General features: G+C 43.2%; 6 protein-coding genes across 6 annotated transcripts; 3 read left to right on the plus strand and 3 right to left on the minus strand.

Annotated features, from left to right (window-relative positions):
- Nucleotides 1-611: 611 nt before the first annotated feature.
- On the minus strand, nt 612-12,092 carry Bfra_003992 (uncharacterized protein; the record flags this gene model as incomplete). The annotated part of the gene is made up of 13 exons (XM_037334398.1): nt 612-5,802; nt 5,863-5,940; nt 6,055-6,162; nt 6,236-6,283; nt 6,336-6,466; nt 6,521-6,640; nt 6,691-6,801; nt 6,889-6,948; nt 7,006-7,092; nt 7,167-7,223; nt 7,276-7,326; nt 7,384-7,440; nt 7,500-12,092. The coding sequence occupies 13 exons, from the start codon at nt 12,090-12,092 to the stop codon at nt 612-614; spliced, it is 10,692 nt and encodes a 3,563-aa protein (XP_037194485.1).
- A 1,649-nt stretch (nt 12,093-13,741) lies between these two features.
- Nucleotides 13,742-14,869, plus strand: Bfra_003993 (putative carnitine acyl carnitine carrier protein; the record flags this gene model as incomplete). Its single annotated transcript, XM_037334399.1, has 2 exons — nt 13,742-14,096; nt 14,196-14,869. 2 exons carry the CDS (start codon nt 13,742-13,744, stop codon nt 14,867-14,869), a joined length of 1,029 nt encoding a protein of 342 aa, XP_037194486.1.
- A 722-nt stretch (nt 14,870-15,591) lies between these two features.
- Nucleotides 15,592-16,794, plus strand: Bfra_003994 (uncharacterized protein; the record flags this gene model as incomplete). Its single annotated transcript, XM_037334400.1, has 1 exon — nt 15,592-16,794. One exon carries the CDS (start codon nt 15,592-15,594, stop codon nt 16,792-16,794), a length of 1,203 nt encoding a protein of 400 aa, XP_037194487.1.
- A 2,149-nt stretch (nt 16,795-18,943) lies between these two features.
- Nucleotides 18,944-19,489, plus strand: Bfra_003995 (putative glycoside hydrolase family 25 protein; the record flags this gene model as incomplete). Its single annotated transcript, XM_037334401.1, has 2 exons — nt 18,944-19,051; nt 19,154-19,489. The coding sequence occupies 2 exons, from the start codon at nt 18,944-18,946 to the stop codon at nt 19,487-19,489; spliced, it is 444 nt and encodes a 147-aa protein (XP_037194488.1).
- Nucleotides 19,490-20,573: 1,084 nt separating this feature from the next.
- Nucleotides 20,574-23,517, minus strand: Bfra_003996 (putative methyltransferase protein; the record flags this gene model as incomplete). Its single annotated transcript, XM_037334402.1, has 3 exons — nt 20,574-23,139; nt 23,218-23,441; nt 23,500-23,517. 3 exons carry the CDS (start codon nt 23,515-23,517, stop codon nt 20,574-20,576), a joined length of 2,808 nt encoding a protein of 935 aa, XP_037194489.1.
- A 1,101-nt stretch (nt 23,518-24,618) lies between these two features.
- Nucleotides 24,619-25,464, minus strand: Bfra_003997 (putative dna-directed rna polymerases ii 24 kda polypeptide protein; the record flags this gene model as incomplete). The annotated part of the gene is made up of 2 exons (XM_037334403.1): nt 24,619-25,153; nt 25,274-25,464. The coding sequence occupies 2 exons, from the start codon at nt 25,462-25,464 to the stop codon at nt 24,619-24,621; spliced, it is 726 nt and encodes a 241-aa protein (XP_037194490.1).
- Between the last annotated feature and the right edge of the window lie 561 nt (nt 25,465-26,025).

Consider the following 26,025-nt stretch of genomic DNA (forward strand, 5'->3'; position numbering starts at 1 on the left):
CTAGTGCAGATATCAGGGAGGCGATATCTAGGTTTTCGATCAATATATTGCACCTATTACTACGACGTAAGATATATCAAGTGTTCATCCCGTTCTCCATAGCTGATATCTATATATTCTTACAATTTAGTCTAAGCATTACAGACGTTCTTCTCCTAACATTCGAAGAATGTTATTCACCTCTAACTCAAACTAATGAAGAAATCATAATACAGTCAAATTTTGATAGTTTATGGCTTAAACACGAAGCCAAGTCATTGCATAATGAGAGAAAAGTGTGACGTAAATGACTTTTCTGAGTCTTTGCTTTCACAAGGCTTTTTTTCACACTGGGGAAAAACAAACGAATGTTTGTTGAGGCTTTTTCTTTGAAAAACTCAAACTTGACTATTAGATAGCATTGCTATGAACACCATGTAAAACCTCCTACGTAACTCCATATCTCTTCTTGTTTCCCGAAACCAAACCCACCAAAATCATCAAAAATTCATGCAGTTCCCGACGCTCATCCAACCTTTTCATCACCATCAAGCATCAATCATCCTTCATTGTTCATTGCTTATTTCATTCCAACCGCATCTCACACTTTCCAATCCCATATTCTCTCCTACTCAAGCTTGACCTCCACCTCCGCCTCCATTGCCCTTCTTCTTCCCCTTCTTACTTCTCCTCTTCTTCGGTACTCCTGCATTGACATTTCCACCTGTCCCCTCATCGAGTCTAAATTCTCCTTCCAATGGCGTTTGTGCCGCACTGCTTTCTCCGCTCTCGAGCTGTAGTTCCCTCTCTTCAAGCGGTGTTTGAACTGGACTACTTTCTTCACTCAGAATATCGAATCTATCATTATCAAGTGGTGTTACAGCCTCGAACTGACTTTGTTGTTCGTATTGAGGCTGTTTTTCAATCGATCTATTGTCAGCAGGTCGAGGAAGAGAAGTGCCGAAACGGTCTTGATATGTCGGGATATTGAAACCTTCTTGTTGAGAAGGTGTTGAGGATGAGGATTCACCACTTTCAAATCGACTCAACAAATTCCTCACGTTACTACTCATCTTTTCATTTCTTTCTTCTGGAACTTCATGTTGAGACTCTCTCGCTGGATGCTCATTTCTAACATCTGGAACTCTGATTGATCTCCCAACAGAACCCGGAATCTTAGTCGGGGAGAGACCAAAATTAAATCCCTGTGAAGAACCCAGAGATTTTCCTAGCCCAGGCTCATCATGTCCATATCTAGAATAACTACTCTGTTTTTTCATTTCAGGACTGTAGCTTCTACTCATACTATCTGAAGATCTTTGGCTCGCGATTGGTAACCGTGATTGTGCGGGAGACCGCATTGGTTCATTGTATGAAGGATATCTCGGCTCAGGGCTTTCGCGGATTGTATCAACACGTTCTGCTCCTCTGATTGGCAACCCGAGATTCATACCTCGGGAAACAGGTCGCGATTCGTCATATGTAGGAAATGTTTCGGTGGATATTTTTGTCATTAAAGCTGTTGATGGAGTTTCCGGAATGGTATCTTGATGTGACGATTGATATGTGGGCGTTATCGGCTGATCTTGTTGGGGCTCAGGCTCGTTGTAGTGAACTTCTTGAGTTGGATAGGACTCTGAAAGGTATTTTTGAGAATAGCTTGGGCTAGAGTATGTAGGCATTGATCTCAAATGCTGGCTGTCATCTTGCTCGTTGAAGGTACGTGTATCGTGAGAAACTTCTTCATGGCTTGAATATCTTGGTTGTGGTATAGATCTACTAAAGCTGGTTCCTTGTAAGGGGTAAGAGCCCCTTGATTCATAGCGTAAAGTTGCTGGTTCCGGTTGAGATGACTCCATGTCATCTTCCGAGTCGGAGTAAGTTTGTGTATTTAGAGCTGGCTCTTCATAGTCATAGTCGTAGTCATAGCCTGTGTATCTTTGCTCCGCTGAAATTTCAGGCTGACTGAACTGGGCCTCGTGAGTTGAGTCAGTTCCGGTAATGATGTGGCTAGGTTCTGACTCTTGTTCTGGTTCTAGTTGCTCGGCAGCCACGTATTGACTGGTAGTGGCTCTCGGGTCAAAAAAATCATCTCTCTCTAGCCTGTGGTGTTCTGCAGTGATCGCTGGCTCATTTTCTTGGGAATAGATGGATTCGGTATCTTCAGGTTGTAAGTCATCCTTGACTCCGGTGGCAAATTTGTTCCCCGATATGTGTTCGTTATCAGACATAACTGGAGCTTCTCTAGAGTCTGGCTCTTCCGCGAACTCTAGCTCATCTTCATTTGAAACATGGAAGCTGTTTCGAACAGCTTCATTCTCGATTGGGAAAAAATCATCGAAGGATTGATAACTCTCATGTTGAGCTGGGAAGCTTTGGATAGCGGGATAGTCCTTCTCTAGGATAGCTTGCTTTTCCTGGACTGATGGGCTTGTGAGAGGAATCTCGGAAGCGATTTCGTCTTGGGTTGACTCGCTATCATGCTGGGTTTCTTCGATGGCTGGAGCTCCTCCGTGATTTGATGCAGTTGATTGAAATTCTGCTGAAGGCTTTAATCCTTGTAGTTTGTCATCCGGAGTATCATATGGTTCATCCCATTCGTTATCATCGGTCGTTTCAGATTTAGGACTTTCAGGGACCACAAGATCAGCTCCTAATTCCTTGTGATCTTCAACATTTTCTTGGTCGACTTCACGCTCCACGGAGTGAGCATTCTCGTCAACTTTGGAATCGATGTCTTTTGGGTTTTCTTCCGAAATTGGTTCTGATTCAACAATCTCGAGATGCTCCACTAAGGGACTTCCATTCTCTATTTCCTCACCTCCACTTTCCACATCGTGGGTGCTTTCGCTAATGGAATCTAACTTGGAGAGCGAACTTTCTTCGGCAGGATAGTCTTCGAGTCTCATTACGTCTCTCGGGTTTTCCTGTTCAGATTTCACGAAATACTGCCCAGGGTTGATTTCTCCTTCCAGTCTTGGTTCCTCTGATATTACCTCTCTAAGAACTGATTCTGATTCAAGTTGAATAGGCAAAGATTCATCTTCCCTAATGTCCAACGAAGGTGCAACATGGTCACTCAACTGTGTTTTCTCGAAGCTTTCCGTCTCGGGTTCCATGTGAGCTTCGTAAGGTAGTGATTCTATGTCTAATACCCGTTCCTCTTCTCTAGATGAAGCTGCAACTTGGTCAGGTGCACTTTCGTTGCTGTAGATTTTATTTTCAGGCTGCTCGGCTATTGACGGAATTTCAAGATCTGTTTTCTCATCCTCGGAAGGGATTACCGGATGGTCTTCTTGTACATTTTCATCCTCGGCAATCTGGCTCTGACTTTCGATAGCATCTTCGTGGGTGGCTGAGGTATTTTCGTCGACGTGATACAACTCGTCTGCGGGCAAGATATTGGTAGACTCTACCTCATGAATCTCCGATTCTGCAGGAATAGCATCCTCTTCGAGGTCGTTAGATGATACTACATGCCTTTCTAGATTTTCTTCCGGGCTAGTGTCGTTTGAAAGCTCCTCGTCAGTCACAGGAACCTTTTGCTCTTCCTCCGGCTCAGTAACATCAGCCTGGAATTGTTCATCCTCAATTCGGTCTCTAGGAGTTTCCTGGTCTTGGACTGGTGGTTGTGCTTCCGTGACATGAGTTGGTTCTTCGGCATCTTGTTCAACATCTAGTTCCTTTGGTTGATTCTCGTGAATTGTTTCCGTCTCCACAGGAGCATTTCTTCTTTCCTCCTCCTCAGCCTCAGCTAAAATTCTAGCCATCTCCGCGTTCAAGGCAGCAATTTCCTCACGGGCTTTGATATCTTCAGGATCTTCATAGACAACTGACTCTGATTTTGGCTGGCTTTCAAGAACTGGATCTTGGCTGGGTTTCTCGGCAACCTGTTCATCGATTTCTGTTGGTTTTTCTGCATCTCTGATATCTTCAGAAGTTTCATGAATCACACTCTCGGATGTTGGTTCGTTTCCAGAGACCGATTCTTCGTGGTGACTGTCAAGTATTTCCCTTTCAGTTGATAGAGGCTCGTCTCCATCGTTGGCTACAATCTGCTCTTCTTCGCTTGATCCGAACTCACCAGAGACATTCTCATTTACAACTTCTGGCTCAAGATTGCTCTCTACTGGCGCACTGTCTTCGACGCTTTCCTCTTCGGTGGGGAAATAAGCTAGGCTCTCAGTGACTGATCCTTCAATCGGTATCTCAACAGCATGTTGTTTTTCTGGTTCATAGTCATCAGTAACATCCTGAGCTTCATCTCTCGATTCTGGCTTAACAGGACTTTGATCCTCGACCACCGGCTCTTCAGCAATTTCTTGCGGCAATATTTTAGTGACTTGAGCTTCGTCGCCCGCTTGTGGCTCTTCAATTTCCATACCTGCAGCTTCCGGTTCACTAACAGCAGGTTCCACGGACTTCTCTTCACTCTCGACTGGAATTTGCGCTTGATTACTTGACTCAATTGCTGTTATCTCGGTTTTAATAGTTGAATCTGGACTTTGTTCTTGAGAAACTTCGATTGGTGTCTCTTCAATCTCGAGAGGTGCATTCTCAGTGCTGAATTCCTGGCTGTCTGGCTCAAGAGTCTTTTCTCCATTGTCGACAGATGGAGTGAAATTTTCCAATTTTTCATGTTCCTCGGGGGCTTCTTCGCTGTCAATTAGAGGTTCGTCTTGAGCGTTCAACTCGGGAGTGTTTTCTTCAGTCTCAACAGGTAATTGTGGGATGCTCTCTTCATGTGGGAACTCAACGGCTTCTGTGGGCTCGCTGAAGACACCATCAGTGGCATTTTTCGTAGCAGGAACTTCCACTGATTCTTGCTCGCTTTCAATGGGATGTTGATCATGAGAGTTTAAATCAATTACAGGCTCCTCTGTTTCGACAACCAGCTCGGAATCGTTTTCTGTCTGCACGGTTTGTGAAAGGTTCTCTACAGCTTGTTCGGGTACTTTCTCGCTATGAGGTTCCCCATCTTCCACTTCCAAGTCTTTCACCTCAATTTCGACAGGCTCTTCATCTTGGTCGTTCATATCCGAAACGGGTATCTCGGTTTCGATAGGAGCGTCGGGATTGCTTTGATCATGAGAGGACTCGACATTTTCCTCCGCCTGGTCCGGTGTCTCTTTATTGATAGGCTCCACAACTTCCGTTTCCCAATCCTTCGCATCAATCTCGGCAAGAACCTCATTCATATCGTTTGAATCTAGAAGGGGTGTCTCTGTGTCCGCAGCCGATTCCGAAGACTTATCCTCTTTCGACGTGTCAATAGCACTCTCCACGTCTTCGGTGGGAAGATTCTCATCCTTAGGTTCCAAATCTTCCTTTTCCAAATTGACTTCATTACTGTCCACCGGATGTTCTTCAGCCAATTTTTCAATCTCCCCTTCTTCATCAACCGTTTTCTCTTCTTCGGACTGCTCAATTACTTCAGACTCTGTAGAAATTTCTACGCTATCCGCGGGTGCTTCATCACTTGCTTCGGGTACTTGAGTAAGTGCCTCAACATCGTGATCTGTAAGAACGGGTGTTTCTTCGTTTTCGACGGGCGGATCGGCGGAACCAGGTAAGTTAGCCTGCTCAGACTCCGGAACAGGTTCGTTTGTTTCCAGAGGATAAGTTTCCTCCGAGTGTGCCGGAGGGGCATCACTCAAGACTTCTGGTATGGGGGTTTCGATGAGCATTTCCTCCAAACTTGGCTCACTAGATTCCTTGATTTCGGAGAGCTTTTCTTCTTCTTCCGCCAGGGTTGTCTGTTGCAAGTCGGCAGTCAAGTTTTGATCTGACTCCTGTAGAACAGGCGCTATCTCTTCAGTGAATCTTAAAGTGCGTTAGAATCTTGTACCTAGCTCCCACTTTATCCTCAAACAATCAACTTACTTCGAATCATCATCGCCTACATCTTCATTTTGCTGTATTTCAGCTCTCTCGCTCTCACCAAATGCTTCCTCCTCAGACCTATGATGATTTGTGTTAGCCCACCTCCTCTAATATCCCACTGTATATTCAGAGAAAGACTCTTCCGGTCGGCAATCATTACTAATGACCAAAATCATACGAAAAAAAACTTACCCTTCCACCGCAACAATCTCTTTCTCACCAGGTATCTCCTCAACGACAAGTCCTCCTTCGGCTTCCAATTTGCCCCTGGATAGTTCTGTGGCATCGCCCTCTTCAGGTCTACATCGACAAATCTTTAGGTCAATTCCCCTCAATTATGTTTTGTGAAAATTCAAGAATCATTTTTACTTACATTGGCTCTTCTTCTGCATCGTTTACCTGAGGCGCTTTGTCTTCGGGACTTTAAGTTTCTTAGTACTATGCAATGCGAAAAGGATCCTGATGTAACTTACGTATCCTGAGCCAAACCTGATCGTTCAATTGAATTTGGTGTGACACCATCAATCTCTACTTCCTTCTTAAGAGATTCGGGCTCCTCATTATCGTTTCTCGCTGAAAGTTCAACTTCTTGGTTGAGTTCAGACTAAAAAAATTGGTTAGTCACATAGGCAATTATGTTTGTAACAGGGAAATTTACAGAATCCTCTGAGGTTTCTATGGGCTCAGATTCCTCTTGAGGGAGTGTCTTTTCGCCAGAGAGATCTTTGCCAATCTGTTCGGACTCAATAGCTGCTGTATCTTCCGTTGTTTCCATAGTCTATAGGTATTGTTAGTTCACGCCACCACCCCACGATATATGAGTCTTACATTTGGTTCCGGTTCTTCATCTGTTGGAGTCGGCTCTTCAATGACAGCTTCCTGCGTTGGAGCCTCCGCTTCGATGGATGTCGGTTCCTCGGTTGGAAATTCCTTCTCAATCTGAATCACCGGGAATTAGCTGCTTACTTTATGACAAATCTTTCATTTCACGAGATTGGCTTGAAGATTAAGTTCATGGTATCTTACAGCTTCTGGCTCTGGTTCTTGGTCTACTGGTGTAGGGTCTGGATCTTCATTGACGTCGACCTACATAAAATATCAGATGAGCTTCCATAAAACACACAGTCGTTGATCATAACTTACCGTCTTTTCAGTATCTGACACAACAGCTTCTGGTTCTAGCTCTGGTTCTACTAGCGTTTCCTCACTGGCGGTCCTTACGTCGTCCGTCTGAGGTTTTTATTAGTGGAATACTCTACTTCGACATACTCATCACAGGATTATATAATTGATGATGTACTCACAGACAATTCGGGCTTCAACTGTGCTTCCGATTCTGACACAAATTGTTCTTCGACCTTCTAAATTGTCAATAAAATATACAATCTGGCTTTCCAAAAAGTAGTGACTTACTGGGGGTTCCGGGTTTTGTTCTGTAGGCTCTGGAGCTGCATCCTCCACCACCTGAGGTTTATATTAGCATCTCACGATATCTCAATCACTATTAGCACCATGACTTACTACAGGCGCTTCTTGTTCTAATACTGGCGTTTGTTCCTCAAGAAACTTATCTTCGGCCTGTAGGGTCTTATCAGCATCCATCTTCTCGTGAAACAACAGGAACGTGGGCAACCTACTGAGGCTTCTGGTGTTTCTATATCCCGTTCAACAACATCACTTACCTTACCATCCTTATCTTCCACTTCATCCATAGCCTTCATAACCCCCACCCCTGCAATTCCACCCAAAGCAAGTCCCGCAATCGTTCCCTTCAACCCATCATGATTTTCTTTAACCAAGTCTCCATGCCCCTTGATCAAATCCCCATGTTTTGACAGACTTTCCTCTTGTTTGATGGAACTTTCATCTACAAGTTTCCTCAATCCGTCAATATCACTCTTCAATTCATTATGCTGTGATCCGGTGTCTTCTTTCAGACCTTCCAATAAACCTGTATGTATACTTATGGCCTCATTAATGCCTTTAACAGGAGTAATGGCTTCTTTAATTTCGCTCAAGACAGTCGTGTGCGAAGTATGCGACTCGTTAGATACCGTTGTTGCTTCCTTGATTTCATTCAAAATTGTCGTGTGTGAAGTGTGCGAATCATTAGATGCAGTTGTTCCGTCCTTGATTTCAGTCAAGGCTGTTGTATGTGAGGCATGAGCATCTTTAATTTCGCTCAATACTGTTGCAAGCGAAGTATGCGACTCATTAGATGCTGTCGTTGAGTCCTTGATCTCACTCAAAGTGGTCGTGTGAGAGGCATGAGCATCTTTCATTTCTCCTAGGGTGGAATTTTGGGATTCAAGAGTTGTGATAATGGTTGAAAGCTGAGTATCTAGTGCACTTGTATCAAGCACCGGTGGTGATGTTGATTCAGAGGTAGCATCTGGCGACGACTGTGTTGAATGTATGGATTTCAGATCTTCCAAAGCAGCAGCGTGAGAAGTGTGAGAGTCATTCGATGCATCGATTGCTTCTTTGAGTTCATTTAGAGTAGCTGTGTGCGTGAGAATTGCGTCATTTGAGTTGGCAGCTGCATCTCGAATCTCTGCTAGTGTGCTGGTGTGAGTATTATGAGATTCATTAGAGGCGTTTATTGCATGCTTGAGTTCGACAAAAGTAGCAATTTGCGTGGCGTGTGCAGTGCTCAAGGAGGCTGCTGCATCTCTGATGACTCCCAATGTAGAAGTGTGGGTGCCATGGGATTCGTTTGAAGCATGAGCTGCATCTTTTATGTCTCCAAGAACTGCAGCATGTGCCGTGTGAGAATCATTTGAGGCATTAGCTGCATCCTTAATCTCACCCAGAGTTGTGATATGCAAGCCGTGTGCTTCCATTCCAGCATTAGTAGTATCTTTGATCTCTCCTAAAACCACGTTTTGGCTTTCAAGCGTCGCAATGACCGCACTAATCTGAGTCTCCAATCCACTAAAATCTACAGCAGCAATAGATTCTTTGACTGCTTCAACGTGATCAATTGATTTGTTCCCGTCTTGTTCAGATGAAATAGAAATATTCACTGCTGTCTTGAGTTCAAGCAGTGATCTATCCAGCTTCTCTTGTGAATCATTACAAGTATGTAACGCAGTCAGTATTTCATCACTGACATCCGATTCCTTCAAAGTACTGAAAGCTGCAGAATTACCTTCTTGTAACTCATGCAATGCAGTCAATATCTCATCACTTACATCCGCGTTCTTGATTTCTGTGAGTAGATTGGTGTGGCGATTAAGGGTATTCAATATCTTAGGTAATGAATCGTTGGCAATTTCGGAAGGATTCGTGGTATTAGTAGAAATATTGGATTTGAGCTCATCCAAAATGTCTGTATGTGCACTCAAAGTACTCTTGATAGCTATGATATGTGGTTCCAGCAAATTATCTACTACCATTGCATCCATATCATTTTTGGCAAGGGCCTCGGACTTTATCTCTTGCAGCAAACCGATGTGAGCATCAAGTGCACTCTTAATCGCCGTAAAATGTGGTTCAAATGAATCGAGGCCCACATTATCTCTTGATGTTGAAGGCGGAGCTGAATCATTGTTCTTTGATCTGATTTCATCCAAAGCTTCTGTGTGTGAGTCTAGCATGCGTGTCAAAGAACCAAAGTGATCATCAAACGCTGCTGTGTTCAGCTCCGTTTGTCCTGTGGTAGGTGTGAAATCCTTTGCCTTGATTTCTTCCAATGCTGCGGTGTGTGCTTCCAACATGTGAGTGATCGAACCAAAGTGTTTGTCGAGGATTTCGATGGTATTTTCTGCAGATGTAGAATCATTGGAGGGGCCATCTTTGGACTTGATATCGTCCAATGCGGCTGTTTGTGCTGCTAATATACCGTTGATTGAGCCGAAATGTGTATCGAAGGCATCCATATTAATTGATACGGGCACACCACTAGACTGGACATCCTTTGATACAATCTCATTTAAAACTGCACGGTGAGCATCCAGAGTTGAAGTGATTGAACTTAAATCAACGCTGTTTGTAGTGTCCTTAGCCTTGATATCCTCCAACGTTATAGTATGAGCTTCTAACAAGGTAGTTATTGGACTGAAATCAGTAGATGGTAAATCTTTCGATCTGATTTCATCCAAGGTTGTAGTATGAGCTTCTAGCAAGGCAGTTATTGGACTGAAATCTGGACTGCCTCCTGCATTTTTTGATTTGATCTCTTCCAGCGTTGCCGCATGGGTTTCAAGCATTGAGATGATTGGACCATCATCAGCAGGCGTTAAATCTCTCGATTTAATATCCTCCAAGGTTGCAGTGTGAGATTCCAACAGGGCGGTTATTGGACTGAAATCTGGATCACCTCCTATAGCTCTCGATTTGATATCTTCCAAAGTTGCAGTGTGAGCTTCAAGCACCGAGACGATTGGACTGAAATCAGCAGGTGCTAGGTCTCTCGACTTAATCTCATCCAATGCCGCCGTATGCGCCTCCAAGGAAGTAGTAATGGAGCCAAAATGGTTATCAAAAGCACTAGCGTCAATTCCTCCGGATCCAGAAACATCCCTCGTTTTGATTTCTTCCAGAATAGCAGCGTGCACATCTAACTTTTCGATAACAGTTCCTATATCCTTCTCCAAGCCTCCCAAATCAACACTTGCACTTGCAGTTGGAGATTCGGAAGGTGGATTTGGTAGGGCCTTGATATTTTCTAATGCAGCTGTGTGTGAAACATGTGACTCGTTCGATTTTTGAACTTCCGCGAGAATTGCTGTGCTTGTTTCTATCAAGCTGTCCATCTTTGATTCAAAGGGTCCTAGATCGATTGCGGTGGTTTGTTCTGGTGGCGGAGTGATACTTTTGAGGCTTCCTAGAGCAGATGCATGAAGGACATGCGAGTCGTTCGACTTTTGAACCTCCGCTAATATGGCTGCACTTGCGTCCGATTCCTTGATACTCTCGAGCGCGGCCGTATGCTTCTCATGGGCCTCGTTAGATTTCTGTACTTCCGTCAAGATCGTTTGAAGTGTTTCCGCATCTGCTGACGTGGGAGCTGGTTGGGTCGATACTTCCACAGGTTGTGTATTTCTCTCTTTGAGCTCTCTCAAAATTGTGGCATGTGTCTCATGTGACTCGTTTGATTTTTGTATACCGGCCAAAATTTCAGCGCTGTTTTCTGCTTCCTTGATCTCCCCCAATATCTCTTTCTGGGCGTCGAGTGTTAACTGTAAAGCATTGATTTGTTCCTTCAATAGTCCCAAGTTATCATTATGTGACGAAGTTCCTATTTCCAGGCTATCCTTCAAAGCTTCTAATTGAGAAGAAATGGCTTGAAGAAGCTCAACATCGCCCCCACTACCATTGGAAGCCACAGCTCTCGTCTCTTGAATGGGCGTTTCTCCAGTCAGATGATCATTGATCGCCTTTACCTTTATTCCTAGATCCGGACCAATTCGAGTGATGACTACCCTAACATTTTCCTGCAATTGATCTATTTGCGTTTGGATCACTGAAGTCTTGGTATCATTCTTGTCTGAGCTTTCTTTCAAACTATCCAAGCGTTCGTTCGATGACAATAAATTATTTATCTCCGCTATTCCTTCTACCACTTTCCCTAGTTTATGATTATTCAAGTCCAACGAGTCCGATATTTCAGTTAGTTTTCCGGCTGTATATGTGAGGCCTCGGTTGAAGGCAGGTCTTGATTCCTGATTGGAAAATGAAACAGGTGTACCAGTCCCAGAAGCCGAATTATCTGGTATGGGCAGTGGCCCCTCGTCTGCTACCGGGTGTGAAGATAAGGCGCCGTGGATACTAAGTCTTGCTTGGCCTGGAGTTATTGATCCCTCTTCATCTGCCATTGACTCCAACTTCAACAAAACATGGTCCACGCTATTGTTGGTCCTCTTCAAGAGTAGCTCATGTTGTAGAACTGCATTAACAACTGGCTCAATTGTGTCCAAAGCCGTTTTGATCTCGGGCTTGAGCAATTTGGCTATATGTGAAGCAAGTCCAGCCTGGAAGACCTCTCCAGAAATAGCTTCATCGATTATCCGTCGGAGAAGTTCCGGATCTGTTGGACTACTACCGGAGAAGCTCGCATGTTTGGAACTGGTAGAATCCTGGGATTTCTTTCCTTCGAATGATGCCCGTATCCGATGCGATAGGGGAGGTCGCGAATTAGTCGGCATTCTTCTTGTACCCTCTCCTCGTGATTTTTCTTTCCTGAGACTACCAGAAGTACCAGCAGAAGGTTGAAGATTAACTGGCATTGGAAAAATTAAACAAATGGTAGAACGAACGAAATAAACTTAAAGATGAACACTTGAGACGATTGACGTCCAAGAAATAATGATATTAGAGAGCTGCCTTACTATTAATCTTACCTCTTTACCATGTCCCCAGTTCGCATATATATCAATTTGAACACTTGGAATATATAAAACATGGTTGTATAGCACGAATGACTGTTAATTCATGCGTAGTTTAACGTTGAACTGAATACTAAGTGGTTGAAAGGAGGTGAGAGAAGTAAGAGCAAATAATGTGTTGTTTTTGAGTGGAGTCAAATCAATGAATGATGTTTCTTTAGGCGCTCTCGCTTTACCCAAGTTACCTTTGCAGTGCTTTGGTACTTCACCGGGAACTGGGGTGCAGCCCAATGCCGGCCTTCTCCCCTCGAGCGATCATCCCTTCATCTGCTGCCGTACACGTATTACTACTAAGGCTGTGATTAGACGTTGGCAAAATGTATTGTTATGAAAAGTTCGGATTAAGAAAAACTTAATTGATCAATAAGAATTGTCACTAAATAGAAGAGCAATTTGTGGTGTCTAGTAGTTCCAAAATGACCTCCAAACTCTTAGGTAGACAAGTACGTCTGTATGTCTAACGCTGATGGAGGGGAGAGAGGGGTTACGTTTGGAGGGGAAATCCCCAACCATTGGCAGCAAAGGCAGCTTGAATTGTCCAAAAGACCTAACATCATCACGACAGCTAAGGTGTAAATGTAAGATGACTGACTACCCGAATAGAAAATAGTACATATCATCTTAGCTCCCGTTGCTGTTGTTTGTTGTTCGGCTGGTGAAGAATAAATGGATGACAATCAAGCTCCAACCTTGTTTTGTGCTTCGCTGGAAGGTAATATCATACCTGCAAAGTATTCATACTTTGGAAATGCATCAAAAGAGCGTCATTGGCTCTCTCATAGGGCTTACCAAGGGTATCTTAGTTGGGAATCTGATACAAGGTTAGGATCTTGTCTCGAACTTGTGTGGGATGGTTCAGGGGTCATCGTCTAAACCAAAACGTCTAATTGAATTTAATGCCTCCTTCCAAAAATATCTTTTCAACTTCATCGTCACCGAGACTTCTACCATGTGTCCATCATACTTTCATAAATTTGATGAATACCTGCAAAGCATTTCTTAAGGGTGGTCTTGGGCAGTAAGACCACGAATATATCCGGATTACAACACAAGATGATATCCAATACTTTTCTTCATTCTCATTATCATGCTCGTATATCAGAATCGTCATGCTATCATATGACCCTTTCTACCATCCCTCAAATTCTCCGACAACATCAGACTACATCCTCAAGAATACAACACAGCATATCAAATTCTGATATGTAGGTACCACAACACGAAAAATGTTGGACAAAGATACATCTTTCCACTGCCCCGAATTTCCCTCCTATCCGAAACTCGGTAATATTTTATGCCGATGACCGACCAACTTGATTTTGGCTTGATTTTGGCCTGCCTCGGCTTAAATATTGAAAGCGCGGTACCGGTATAGCTCTCTCTTGACGATCACAAGCTTCATTCATAACATTCCCCTCCAATAAACATTCCTTTCGCAGATAGATTTTCTCACAATCCCTCAAAGTTTCCTTCCTCACCCTCTCCCAACCATGTCTCCCACTTCTTCTACCTCTCCAGGAGCTCAAATAAATCAAAAGATTGACACCATCAACCCTCATCTGCCCCACGTCCCTGAATCTAAAGCCGAATTAAAGCAAGACGCCGAAATTGTTGTTCAAAAATCATTCGCAGGATTACGGTCGCTGGCTGCTGGAGGTTTCGGTGGTGTTTGTGCAGTTGTTGTCGGTCATCCATTTGATTTGGTCAAAGTTCGTTTACAAACTGCGGAAAGAGGGGTCTATAAAGGTGCTATTGATGTGGTTACGAAATCTGTCGCGAAGGATGGTCTTGCGAGGGGTTTATATGCGGGTGTGAGTGCGCCGCTGGTGGGTGTCACTCCTATGTGTATGTTTTCTCTTTTTCCTTCCTCTGATATTGATGATTCTTTTCTTTGCTTCAATTTCGAAGTTCCTTGACCACACAACTAATCTTTCTACTCAATAGTCGCCGTATCTTTCTGGGGTTTCGATGTTGGCAAGAACCTTGTGCGCAACTTTACCTCCACTGCCCCTCATGAACCCCTCACAATCGCTCAAATCAGTACAGCTGGTTTCTTCTCTGCCATTCCACAAACTATCATTACCGCTCCATTTGAACGTGTTAAGGTCCTCCTACAAATCCAAGGTCAAAAAGATCTCGCGCCTGGGGAAAAGCCAAAATACAATGGTGGTGTTGATGTCGTGAAGCAGCTTTATAAAGAAGGTGGTATCAAATCAGTCTTCCGAGGATCAGCTGCTACACTAGCAAGAGATGGACCTGGAAGTGCTGCATATTTCGCAACTTACGAATACATTAAGCGTCGTCTAACTCCTATAGACCCTATCACCGGAAAACCAGGAAAGGACTTGAGTTTATTGGCAATCACTGGAGCGGGAGCATGCGCAGGTGTAGCAATGTGGATTCCGGTCTTCCCAATTGATACAGTCAAATCGAGGCTACAGACTATGGATGGCAAACCAACCGTTGGGGGTGTTATAAAAGGATTATATAGAAATGGAGGATTCAAGGCGTTCTTCCCTGGATTTGGACCAGCATTGGCAAGAGCTGTGCCTGCTAACGCGGCAACATTCTTGGGTGTGGAATTGGCGCATCAAGCTATGAACAAGGTGTTCGACTGAGGGGCTCAGAAATGGAACCAGTACCTTGTGAATGGAAGATGAAACAAAGGGGGATGACACCGTCGAGGAAAGAGAATAGGAATCAGGGAAGTACTTTGCTACTGCTACGTTGGCAGGGATAGATTTCTTTAATTCTGGCTGGAAGGAAAAGAATTTATAGACTTGAGATACCATGCAATTGAACTTATTCAGGAGATCACACCTAGTTTTGCTCAAACATTTTCTGAAGTTTGATAAGTGAATCGAATAGACATCACATACATTACTCACTCAATATTCGAATATCACAGTATAACGAGAATGAATGGTCGTCGTCGCCCTGTAATTATCTTATATATCTTATGTATACTATGGCATAGGAAATATCGTTGTTATTGTCATCACGCTTATCGTATGATTGAATTCCAAATTGATTACAAATCATCTAATTTATTTATTCGTCTTTACTCTTGTCAAAACCATCAACGATATTCCCATGAATCTTCCTCGGCCGCAGTGATTCTACAATTCTCTGGTAAGCTCCTCTAACCTCATAATGTTTCCTCCTATAACATATGTCCTTATACAGAACCCTCTCTAGGCCAATCCTTGACCATGTTTTTAAACACCTTCGTCCTATGCGATCCCATCCTTAAAACCTGAACAAGTTTTATGCGTAACTTATATATCCTCCTAATATACATGTTCATCGTATCTACCATAATCATATTGAAGGCTCACCAATGACCCGAACTCTTGTTCAAAGGTCCTTCATTCGAAGAAGAGCCCCATTTACAAATATTGGCCATTGCGTACCGTTTATCCTGAGAAACTCCAGGAACGCTTTTCAATATGTGCCGAGATCGCCATATTCTACTGGCAGAGATGCGGTGGCCCCAGGGATATCTGAATACTCCTTGAGGAGCTTGAGGAAAGATAAAGAATCGAACTTTACGTCTACAGATACAAACTACGTTCCCGTAAGGGAATGGCAGAAATCGAAAGTATGGAACAAAATATTCAGCCCATACTATGACCCCAAAAAGTTTCAACCTTTGCGCCTGCTAAGTACCCCTGTGCCGCTTTGGGATATTGCGCCTGGCTGTCTTCTGTTTCTTCCTGGTGTAAGCAAGCTGGACCCCCGGGCCCGCGCAGAACTCGAAAAATATGGCAATATTGGCATGGCTGGCCATCCTGTCGTGGTTTTGGCAGTTGATATGAAAGGAGTTAATGAAGCTTCAGTTGCTGTAGCAATAGTTAGATCTTACTCCCAACATAAAGATGAGTGTCGATATCTCGGATTGGACTGGTTCGATACCAAACACTTCGAAATACAACAGAGAGGCAACCACGACTTACCTCCACGGCTCGAGCACAATATAAAAATTGTACGGCTATACAAAACCCCTTGTTCGAATTCTTCGAATTCAGTACGACAATTTGTTCAAACAAGCGCCATAATCACTGTTCCTTTCCAATCGTTGTTGACAGAAACCAGATGGGACCCATTAACTCATTGGTGGCCTTCATCCTGTCTTAATGGTTGGGGTAGAAGGATCATAAAGGAAGATTTTATGCACATCGCTGCTACTATTGGCTTCAACCCAGATCCATGGGTTAGCAGTGGCCCATACATGTGGAGGGATTTTGTTCAGAAGACTGGGATCAACACATTTGGTCTTGATATTGAGGATCCTGCGCTATACGATGAGAAAGCCTTTTACCAGCAAATGTGGGAAGAGGGACGAGAAAAATATAATAAGCACTTCAAATTACCTTCAAATTACCCTTCGAGCGCCAATGATTATTCGCCTTTGGGGTGGGCTTTCGATCGTATGCCGCATACAGGGCTCATACGCAGGAGAGTTCACGCTGTAAGGTCTTCTACCTATAAAAGATTTCGCCTCGATATTCCAGCTACACCCCATACCTCTACTCAAGTTTAATTTCAATAGTCTCCATCTTGCTCTTACGCTCAGCCGTGGGGAACTCACGAATGTATCAAAATTGTACAATTTTCAGAAACTGCCTCGTAGCATATCGCATCTTTTCTTTCGTCGTCTATTCTTTCGTTTCCAAGAACCACTTTGCTTGGATGTGTCGCGGAGAAGATGTGAAGGTATGATGTATGTGGCAATTTCCATTTGTTACTCAATCTCATTGCCGAATGCATTGCCAAAACTCCCCATTACATTTTCTTGGACATAGCTTACATTGTTGATACTTTGTCGAGATTGACGCTGTATTTGGAGTTCTGTGGTCTCCATAAGCGAATGTGAAAGGTACGTGGCTCGCGTGATTAAGGGTACAGGTGTGTATTCCATTCTGTCCCAATTTTATCATCTTCGCACTTTTCTCTTACTTCTTTGTCCTTTCGGCCCTGTCTACCACTTGTGGGGGTTTAGAATTCCTTAGAAGGTCGCCTATATTAGTAGATGAGATGGGACCAATACCATCGCATCTGGCTTAGCCTATATTGTGTAACATTGTTGGACTCATTTTCTGTACTATGGGTACATCGCTATTCGCTGCCCCATTCTATAATCCAGTGATCAGTTCAAGAGCACAAATATAACCACAGTCCACAGCAGTAAGAAACAAAGAGACGGATAGAAAACGTGAGACGATATGTTTATATCAAAATACTCTTAGATATACTACTGTACTCCCTCGATCTTTACACGTCATGTCTGTTTTCAGCTTGAGACAGAAATATATCCGAGAAATTCATCACTTTCGCAAAGAGTTATTGAATGCAAATTCAAATCGACTGAGCCATGATGTCCCTTGAATAAACCATGCAGTGAGACATACTAGTTACACAACTCAAAACGGGAACATCAAACTCATTCTCGCTACAAATCTGAAGCGTTGCATTATCCAATCACCACAAGTCAGTCCCAAGATTTTGCAAAGTGATAATCTATCTGGTGCTGATGATGCTTACCTTTTTGTCAGATGTACCTTATATTAGTATGTCATGTCTAGACTTGAAAGCTCTTATTTTGAGGTTGTAGATACTTTCATAATGTCAAGTATGTATGGGTCTCAGCCTCTGATCCTATCGACCCCAGATTTCAGAATTCTATGTACTACAACGCTCAGCTGCAAAGATTATTGGAATTATACATAAGTACCTATGAATCCTTCTGATCATCTGCTGTCTTCAGTCGACAAATTCGGAATCTACATGGTTGCATATAATCCAGTATATCGCCGATCACCCCAAAACTGGACTAGACCTATGTAAAGACTAAATCAATATCATAATAGGGAAAAAGGAAATTCTGAATAGTTTCATTAAAATGTTATTAAATCAATCATTGTTATTCTACTCTAAGATTATGAGTTCTAATATCTTCAAATAATAGAGATCAACAGGACTTGGAAAGGTTTTCAAATAGGATTATATAAAATTCTATTTCGACTACTTGTATACCTACTCATATATGACCATTCACATATCGTTCATGTATATAATTCGACTTTCTTCTAACCCTTTAATTACACCTTCGACTTCGACATCTCTGAAAGTAGAGCCTCTAGGATTATATCACAGTATATCCTGTTGTTTGGTTCTTCAAAATCGACATCGAATGATATAGGATGGATTTCTTTGATCTTTCTGATGTTTACGAAATCGATGATACGGTCGAAAAGAGGTTGGCGAAGCATCAGAATATTGTGATTCTAACTCAGTGAGATGGGCGAGATACTAAACTAAATACAAAATACGACTAGATAGACTCCGAGTTTCTCGAGTTGAGATAGTAGTATAATATGGTTCAAGTAGATGGTGGATGACTGAGTTAGGGAAAAGTGTTATCAGAATATATACGAATCGTGGGGTTTCAATCAAGCTGTACGAGTAGCGGTCTTGGGTCCTGATGGGACAATTCTGTAATGCGAGGTTGGAGATCTGTGGGAGATGTATATGTAGATCAGTGAGTTAACTTGTACGGACGGTCCTTGACATTTTATATCCCCATCTCTCTCACAAACTGAGTTGGTAAGTTTTGTTCGCTATCCTTTCTACTCATTCATTTGTTTATGTTCAGTTGCCATTATTATCTTATTCTCAAAACCCAACGCAAAATGCTTTCGAGACTTCAACTCAAGTCTCTCGTTACATTTCTCTATCTTTCTTCTTCCGTCTTGGCTATTCCGGTCTTGGAGGAGAAGAAAACATCCTGTACAACACCTGTACGTAAACCTCTTACTTTCTCCTGGTCTCTCATTCGCAAACATCTCCGCCATCTCCGCATCCGCGGATCATCCCCCAACTCCTTACTAACCACCTCTCAGGAAGGCACGGGAACCTGTCAACTCGCCACCTCCTGCACCTCTACTGGATTCAACATCGCAGGCTACTGTCCCGGCAACACCTCCAGCCAATGCTGCATCTCCAGAACATGTCAATCCTCCACCGGCGCAACAGGTCTCTGTCTAAATATCTCTGATAATTGTACCGACGGCTCTTTCATCGCGGGTTTCTGTCCCGGTAGCGGAGTCCAATGTTGCGTGAAGGACAGCGAGACGAGCGATCCGAGCTATAGACAAAATGCAGAGAAAAGAGCCTCGAGCGGAAAAAAATGTATTGCAGGCGGCGGATGCGAAGAAGGGGACCCCTTACGTATCTAGAGGGGGCGGTTGTAACGGGCCATCACATGGAGGATTCGATTCTTCGGGTATGTGGCACTCCCAATATCCATCGTGCGACGCGTACTCACGGCCGATACAAAAGGACTGGAACAATACGCCATCTGCAAAGCAGAAGGATATACCATTCGTACGATCTCTTTCCTTGCTTCCTTCCTTTCTCCCTATTCCATTACATCTCTTTGATTCCCCTGGACTATGCCCCCAAATGAACTAACTAACACCCCATCTCCACCGCCAGCCCGCAAACCCCAAAATCAATACAACTCGACCCTCGGTAAACATATTCCCCGCGCGCAAGCCCAAGCCGGCGATTTGATCTTCTGGGGTACAGGTGGTGATTGTGTGGATGGAGTACATCAGGTGGGAATTTGTATACACAGTAATTGGATGATTAGCGCGTTGCGTCCGGGGACGGTGGTTAGGGAGAGTAAGATTGAGGGGGGGAGTGAGTTGTGTGGAGATGTGGTGAGGTTTTGGAGGGAGTAGGGTGGGGTGGGATGGGTGGATTGGGATTTTTGTTTTGGGTTGGGGGGGGGAGAAGATTGAGTTGAGTTGGTATGTATGTATGTGTACAAGATGGAAGGAATACTTCTCTCGAAATGAATGATGCAGACTTCAAAGTTCCGCTCGAGATCCGAAATCCGAATCCATAAAGCGGTACGCTTATTATTCATCATACAATACAAATCATCATCAAAGTAAGATATTCATGTGACAAATATATTTGTCCTCAGAAAGAAAAACAAGCAATAACTTTCTGGTTCAAATAGCATAGACATAGAATATCTTGAGAAAATACTCCATAAAACTATTGAATCTCTCGGTACTGTACCTCTACCTTTGAACTTTTGATTTAGGGGCTGCACGACGAACGAGGAAACCATATGTGCAATTTCATTCAATTTATCTATTTAAAGATCCATCAACAATTCCTTTCCACTATCTTAAGCCCGTGAATATGCACGTCATGTGAAAATAATAACGCCATTTTACATCCATCCCAATCCATCCCATCGTCCGTCAATCAATCTATCTACCCATTTTGAATTCCTCCCCTCGAAATTTAAGTGCTTCCACCTTCTTGTCCCTCAATTCCACCCATACCACCCATTTGTACTTCAGATCCACCAGTCTCTTCACCCTTCTCAATCTTTTCGGCTTTAACATCCACACCCCTATTAGCTACTTGCTCGACACCTGCAACCAACGTATCGTAAGGACCCTCTCGAATTTGTACATCTCCGTCTCTCTGATCTCCTTCCTTTACTTCTGTAGCAGCAGCACCTTCTAATCCACCATCGACATCAACCTTGATCTCTCCATTCTCAACCTTGAATCCTGGAGCTACCTCCGCCTTGTTTTCTCCTTCCTTTTTAAGTTCCGCTTCCCTTTGAGCCCCCACTGAATTATTAACCAAAGGTGTGGTGTCATTGAAAATTCTCAATAACATAGCACTTCTATCCTCCTTTGCCAACATCAAATTAAGCGAATGCATACTTCTCCATAAAGGAAGGACCATTCTCTCGGTAAAAGCATCTTCGCCTTCACCTGGTTCAATTCTCAAAACACAACATCCCATTCCGATATCTCTGACTCGTTCTCCAATCTCTCCAAGTTCCTTCCACGAATCGCCTGATACTTTAGGGAACATCTCAATCAAGAGAGTACGAAGTGTCTCTTTCTTGGATAAATTGACAACTCTTCCCTCTCCGACATAACCTTGAAGAATTGGCATACCTTCGGACTGAATACGCCATCTACAAACGCCCTCTCCTTGAACATCTTGTTTCATGAACATCTTAACACCAGCATGGACGAACTTTATTCCCTTGCCTTCATTCTCGCTTAAGATATCTCTAATCAACGCAGTTGTGTAGTAAATTGTCTTGGCTGGTTCACCAGTTGCATTTCTAACCAAGAATCTATCTCTTGGGAATTTCTCACTCAATTTGTAGAACGATTCAATATCTTGAACTTGAGAGTGGTCACCGGGAATATATTTGAATGCCTCTTCAAATGCTTGATTTTGACCGTACTTATTGAGAAGCTTCTTTGGTGGAGCATCGGCTCGTTGATCGCCTGGGCGAGTTGTGAGGTCCAGCTCTGCGCCTGGTGGTGGTGGGTAATGTTCTGTACGACCCTCGGTGGGTGCATGGATTTCGGTATCTTCCGTCTTTAATTTTTTGTTTTCAATAGCGGCATCCATTTCGGTGTCTTCGATCTCCGAGGCAGGACGCTTAGAACCAACGGTGTGTGTTGCATCCGATCCAGGTTGTTCTTGGTTTTGACGTGCTACAGGTGTAACTTCGTCGAGAGTGGATGTGGTAGGGTGAGTAAGTTCATCAGCTGCCTCAATTTTTGGTGCGACAGTCTCACCATCCTTTGGAGCAGGAGCAGATTCGATCTCATCAACAATTGCTGTGATGGGAGGTTTTGGTGCAATCTTTTTATTTTCCGATTCGGGCTTTGCCTTGAACTCTGCTTGTTTCTCCAAAATTGTGATGAAGAAACCACCAGTATCTTGCAAATGTGCGTAAACGCGCATGCATTGATCCAAAGGAACACTTGACATAGATTCATCAGTTGGTGGAAACATACCCTCAACCAATCTGCCAGTCCAGTCATCTTGTCCATTTTCTGCAATGAACTTTTGTAATTCAGCCCAGGATTTCCAAACACGACCTTTCTTATCCATGACAGTCCAAGTCTTCAAACCTGGTCTTCTCTTGAGTAAAGGTAATTGATCGTCGCTAGATACCAATTTAACCTTCTCAGGTCCACCGCATCTTTCAATGGCGGAAGCAACGACTGCCTCGTTTTCAATAGGATTCATACTACAAGTAGAGTAGACAACACGTCCACCAGCCTTGAGCATTTGAAGAGCTCTGACCAAAATGCGAACTTGTGTAACATAAAGTCCAAGTGCATTACCTGGATTCCAATCCTTCCACAAATTGACATTCTTTCTAGTTGTACCATCTCCAGAGCAAGGTACATCGGCCAAAATTCGATCGAATTTGAGGTATCGGTTGGTTGCTGGGTTTTCTGGCGTAGGTGGAAGCTTGATTGATGGAAACATAGTGGCATCATGATTGGTAACGATAAGATTGGGGGATGAAAGTCGTTTAAGTTGATGAATCAACATGTGACTTCTTTTGTAGTCGGCATCATTGGCGATCAATAAACCTGTAGCTCTTCCATCGTCACTTGGATCAAGCTCCAATTCTGCGTCTGCGCTTCCGTCTCCTTTCAAGACTGCTTGAACTCTGGTTTCCTCTCCATGATGTACCATTTCCAACAATTGAGCTGCCTTACTTCCTGGCGCAGCACACATATCCAAGACTGTCATTCCAGGTTTCAAGTCCATAACCAAAGGTGGAATCATGCTGACGATTTCCTGTCTACTAATATTTCCGACGCTGGTTTCTGAAACCAAGAATTTCTGGAATTTGGCAAAGGGAGGAGATTTTCGGATGACAGTTTTCGAAGTCTTCATCGACCATGCGAGTTCATCTGGATACCATGGAACTGGCATTGGAGGTTCAACCGGACTACCATCGAATTGCTTGATTTCCGAAATTTCGGGAATGTATCGTTCTTTCAATTGTTTTTGAACCGCAATTGCATGACTAAAAGTTGTTAGAAAAGTGTACCAGGCCAAGAATACCGATTTCATGAATTCATATTCACATAATTGAATAACATACCCTTTGGACCCCGCAAATCGAAAACTATTTGGTAGTTCTCTCTTCAAGGCTCCCCAGAACTCTTCTTTCTCTGCCTCTTCTAAATTCAAAAGTTCATTATAATATCTCTCGAATTTCTCGTTGGATTTTGGAACTTTCTCAAAGCTGCATCGATTGTCGACTTGATTATCTCTTGATCTTCCACCATTTCTACCACCTCGTCCTCCTCTGCCGCCACGACCTCCCTGTTAAATATTAGATATTTTGATTCTATCAATTGGCAAATGGGAGTCAAAAGCTTACCTTTCCACGTTGACCCATTTTCAAATAATTGGGTTGATTGAAAAATGGATTTATGGAAAATATTGAATTTGCGCAAAATCAAGCTATGCCTTTCAGTCGCAAAGGATGATAAAAATTAAATGCTGAAGGTCTGTCGGAATAATTGATAATCCGACCGTCCGAGATCACGCCTAGTGACAAACCAATCATAAACACGTATATTTATTCACACTCATCATCTTCACATAAACTCCTTGGTAATATTAGTAGTAAAGCTGATAATTAGTTAACTAGAAGGTAGACAGATACTTGTTATACCATTTAAGGCTACTTTAGAATCAAACCTCTAGCCAAAAGAGTTTCTCATCTGACATTCACATGTTTGACTTCATCTAATCCCTAGGCAACTCATACAGTGCATTCATCTCATCCTGAACAAGAAATGAATCCAAAATCAAGACTGGGCCATAACTATAACCCCTATCCCTATCAAAATACCAATTTCCACACTGTTCAAAGCTCTGTCACATGCCATGGGAAGAGCAAAAGAAGAGGGAAGGGGGGTGAATACTGGTGAACTAAGAGATTAGTGTGTATATATGACCCATTATCCCTTTTTGATATGATATTAACAAGAATCAAGTCATCCTCAACACAAGTCAGGAATGCACTTGGTATGTGACTGAAGCGGACATCAGTGGTGGACAATTTACAGATTGGTGAATCATGGAGACTAGAAGATGAGAGTGGGAGCAGGGTAGTGTCAATGAGTTTGAAGGGTTTAGGATGTTTGTATCTCACAACTCCAGATAACCTATGACGGAGATAATATTGACAGTCAGCCCTTAGACTAGCTCAGGGATGACTAGAAAGGGACCTTTCATAAGCTTGTCAAAGGGTGGGCCTAAACTTTTAAAACTGTAGTATAGATCTTATTGAAAAGCTCTGAAACTATCAGAAATATACAGAACAAGAAATTTGATATCAAATTTCGTGTCTGAAGGTACTGCCTCCTGGAAAGCCAAAATAGACAATCTCATCCTCAGTCTTTCTTCCATCCTATTACGCCTTCCCCAAATATGCAATTTTCCCAATAAACTCCCTAGTTATTAACACCAAATCATCTATCCTCCAGCTCCATTATACGCACAATCTGTAACTGGCATAACGACCAGCAGTTTCCGACTTTCTGATAATCTTAACGACCTGCCCTCTTCTCAATCCCAGATATTTCGCGACTGGATCGGCAGCTTGAATACGTGGAAGTTGAGTATCCTTCAATCTATATCTTGACAATAACTTGGCCCTCTCTTCTCTACTCAATAAAACATGCTTGGGAACCAATTCATGATGTGTAATATTGACAAGTAAATCTTGCTCGACGAAAGTCTCGATTCTGGTCTCGGATGCGACAGCGGGAATAATCTTTTGAGCGGGTCCTGACGGTGCAACAGGTGCGATGAGAATTCCAGCCGAGAAGTTGTGTTGAGAGAGATGCTGGGCGAATGTTCGCATTTGTTTGATTCCAATGGAAACATCAGTTACCATGAGAAACTCAATCCAGATAGTACCAATTTCTGAGGTAGTTGGGTTTGGATTCTCTGCGGTGGGCGCAACAGCGTATTTGGCAATCATAGCTTCACTTGGGGTTGCGGAGAAGTTCATTTGGCGACGACTAAGGAGGTGAATTGTTAGCCCATAAGATTAGAGAAGGTGTGTGTCATGCCAGGCGGAGAAAGAAAAGCCAGTATGTATCGAGAAAGTTTACTGAGATGAGAAAGAAAAGGGCGCATACTCAACACTTCCATCATTACTGGTGAACTTGCTCTTGAATGTATCAAAGCTCATGTTGACTTCCTCTTCAGCGAGAAGGTAACCCCGATCCTGGACCATCTCGTGTACAGTTCTGTAACATCTCCATAGCTTTGCGGCCTCCCTGTCAATTCCATCCCGTTGCTTTTGCGCGCGATCCTCGTCGTCAGCCATTTTGAAGATTTAGGTAAGTGGTGGAAGGAGGAAGAAAGATTAAATCGCAAAGTCCCAAGATAATCGCACAAAGAAGAAGAATCTTGTCCTATAAGAAGTCCTGGATTGAGTCAAGAGAGCAACTGTGGGAAGTTGATTGTAAATTGACTTGTTGATGGAGGTTCAGATTCAGTCAAGGGCCCTTTGTAAATATTTTGACGCTAGTGGCTCAAAAAAAGTTCACGCAGACTTGAACTGCAAATGTATGGGGGAGTCACATGATATGTGAGGCTGATTGAGGCTGGTTTATACCGACTTACCGACTTGCCCGACTTGCCGAGTGGCTTGTTAGAATGTACCATGGTACCTGTACTATCTTGACTAAACTTTGACTACTTACCTCGTAGGTATATATCGTCGATTTGCTAGCCTTGCCTAGCAGACGAGCTCAAAGACATCAATGAGACAATGAGACCACCAGACCATGAGACAGCCAGACAGCCAGACAGCCAGACAATAAGACAGCCAGACAGCCAGACAACTACTACCTTCAAGGTCCCCGTACTGTCCTGAGATGCTTCT

The sequence above is a fragment of the Botrytis fragariae genome (genome assembly GCF_013461495.1).
Source record: "Botrytis fragariae strain BVB16 chromosome Unknown tig00000045, whole genome shotgun sequence".
Classification (NCBI taxonomy): domain Eukaryota; kingdom Fungi; phylum Ascomycota; class Leotiomycetes; order Helotiales; family Sclerotiniaceae; genus Botrytis; species Botrytis fragariae.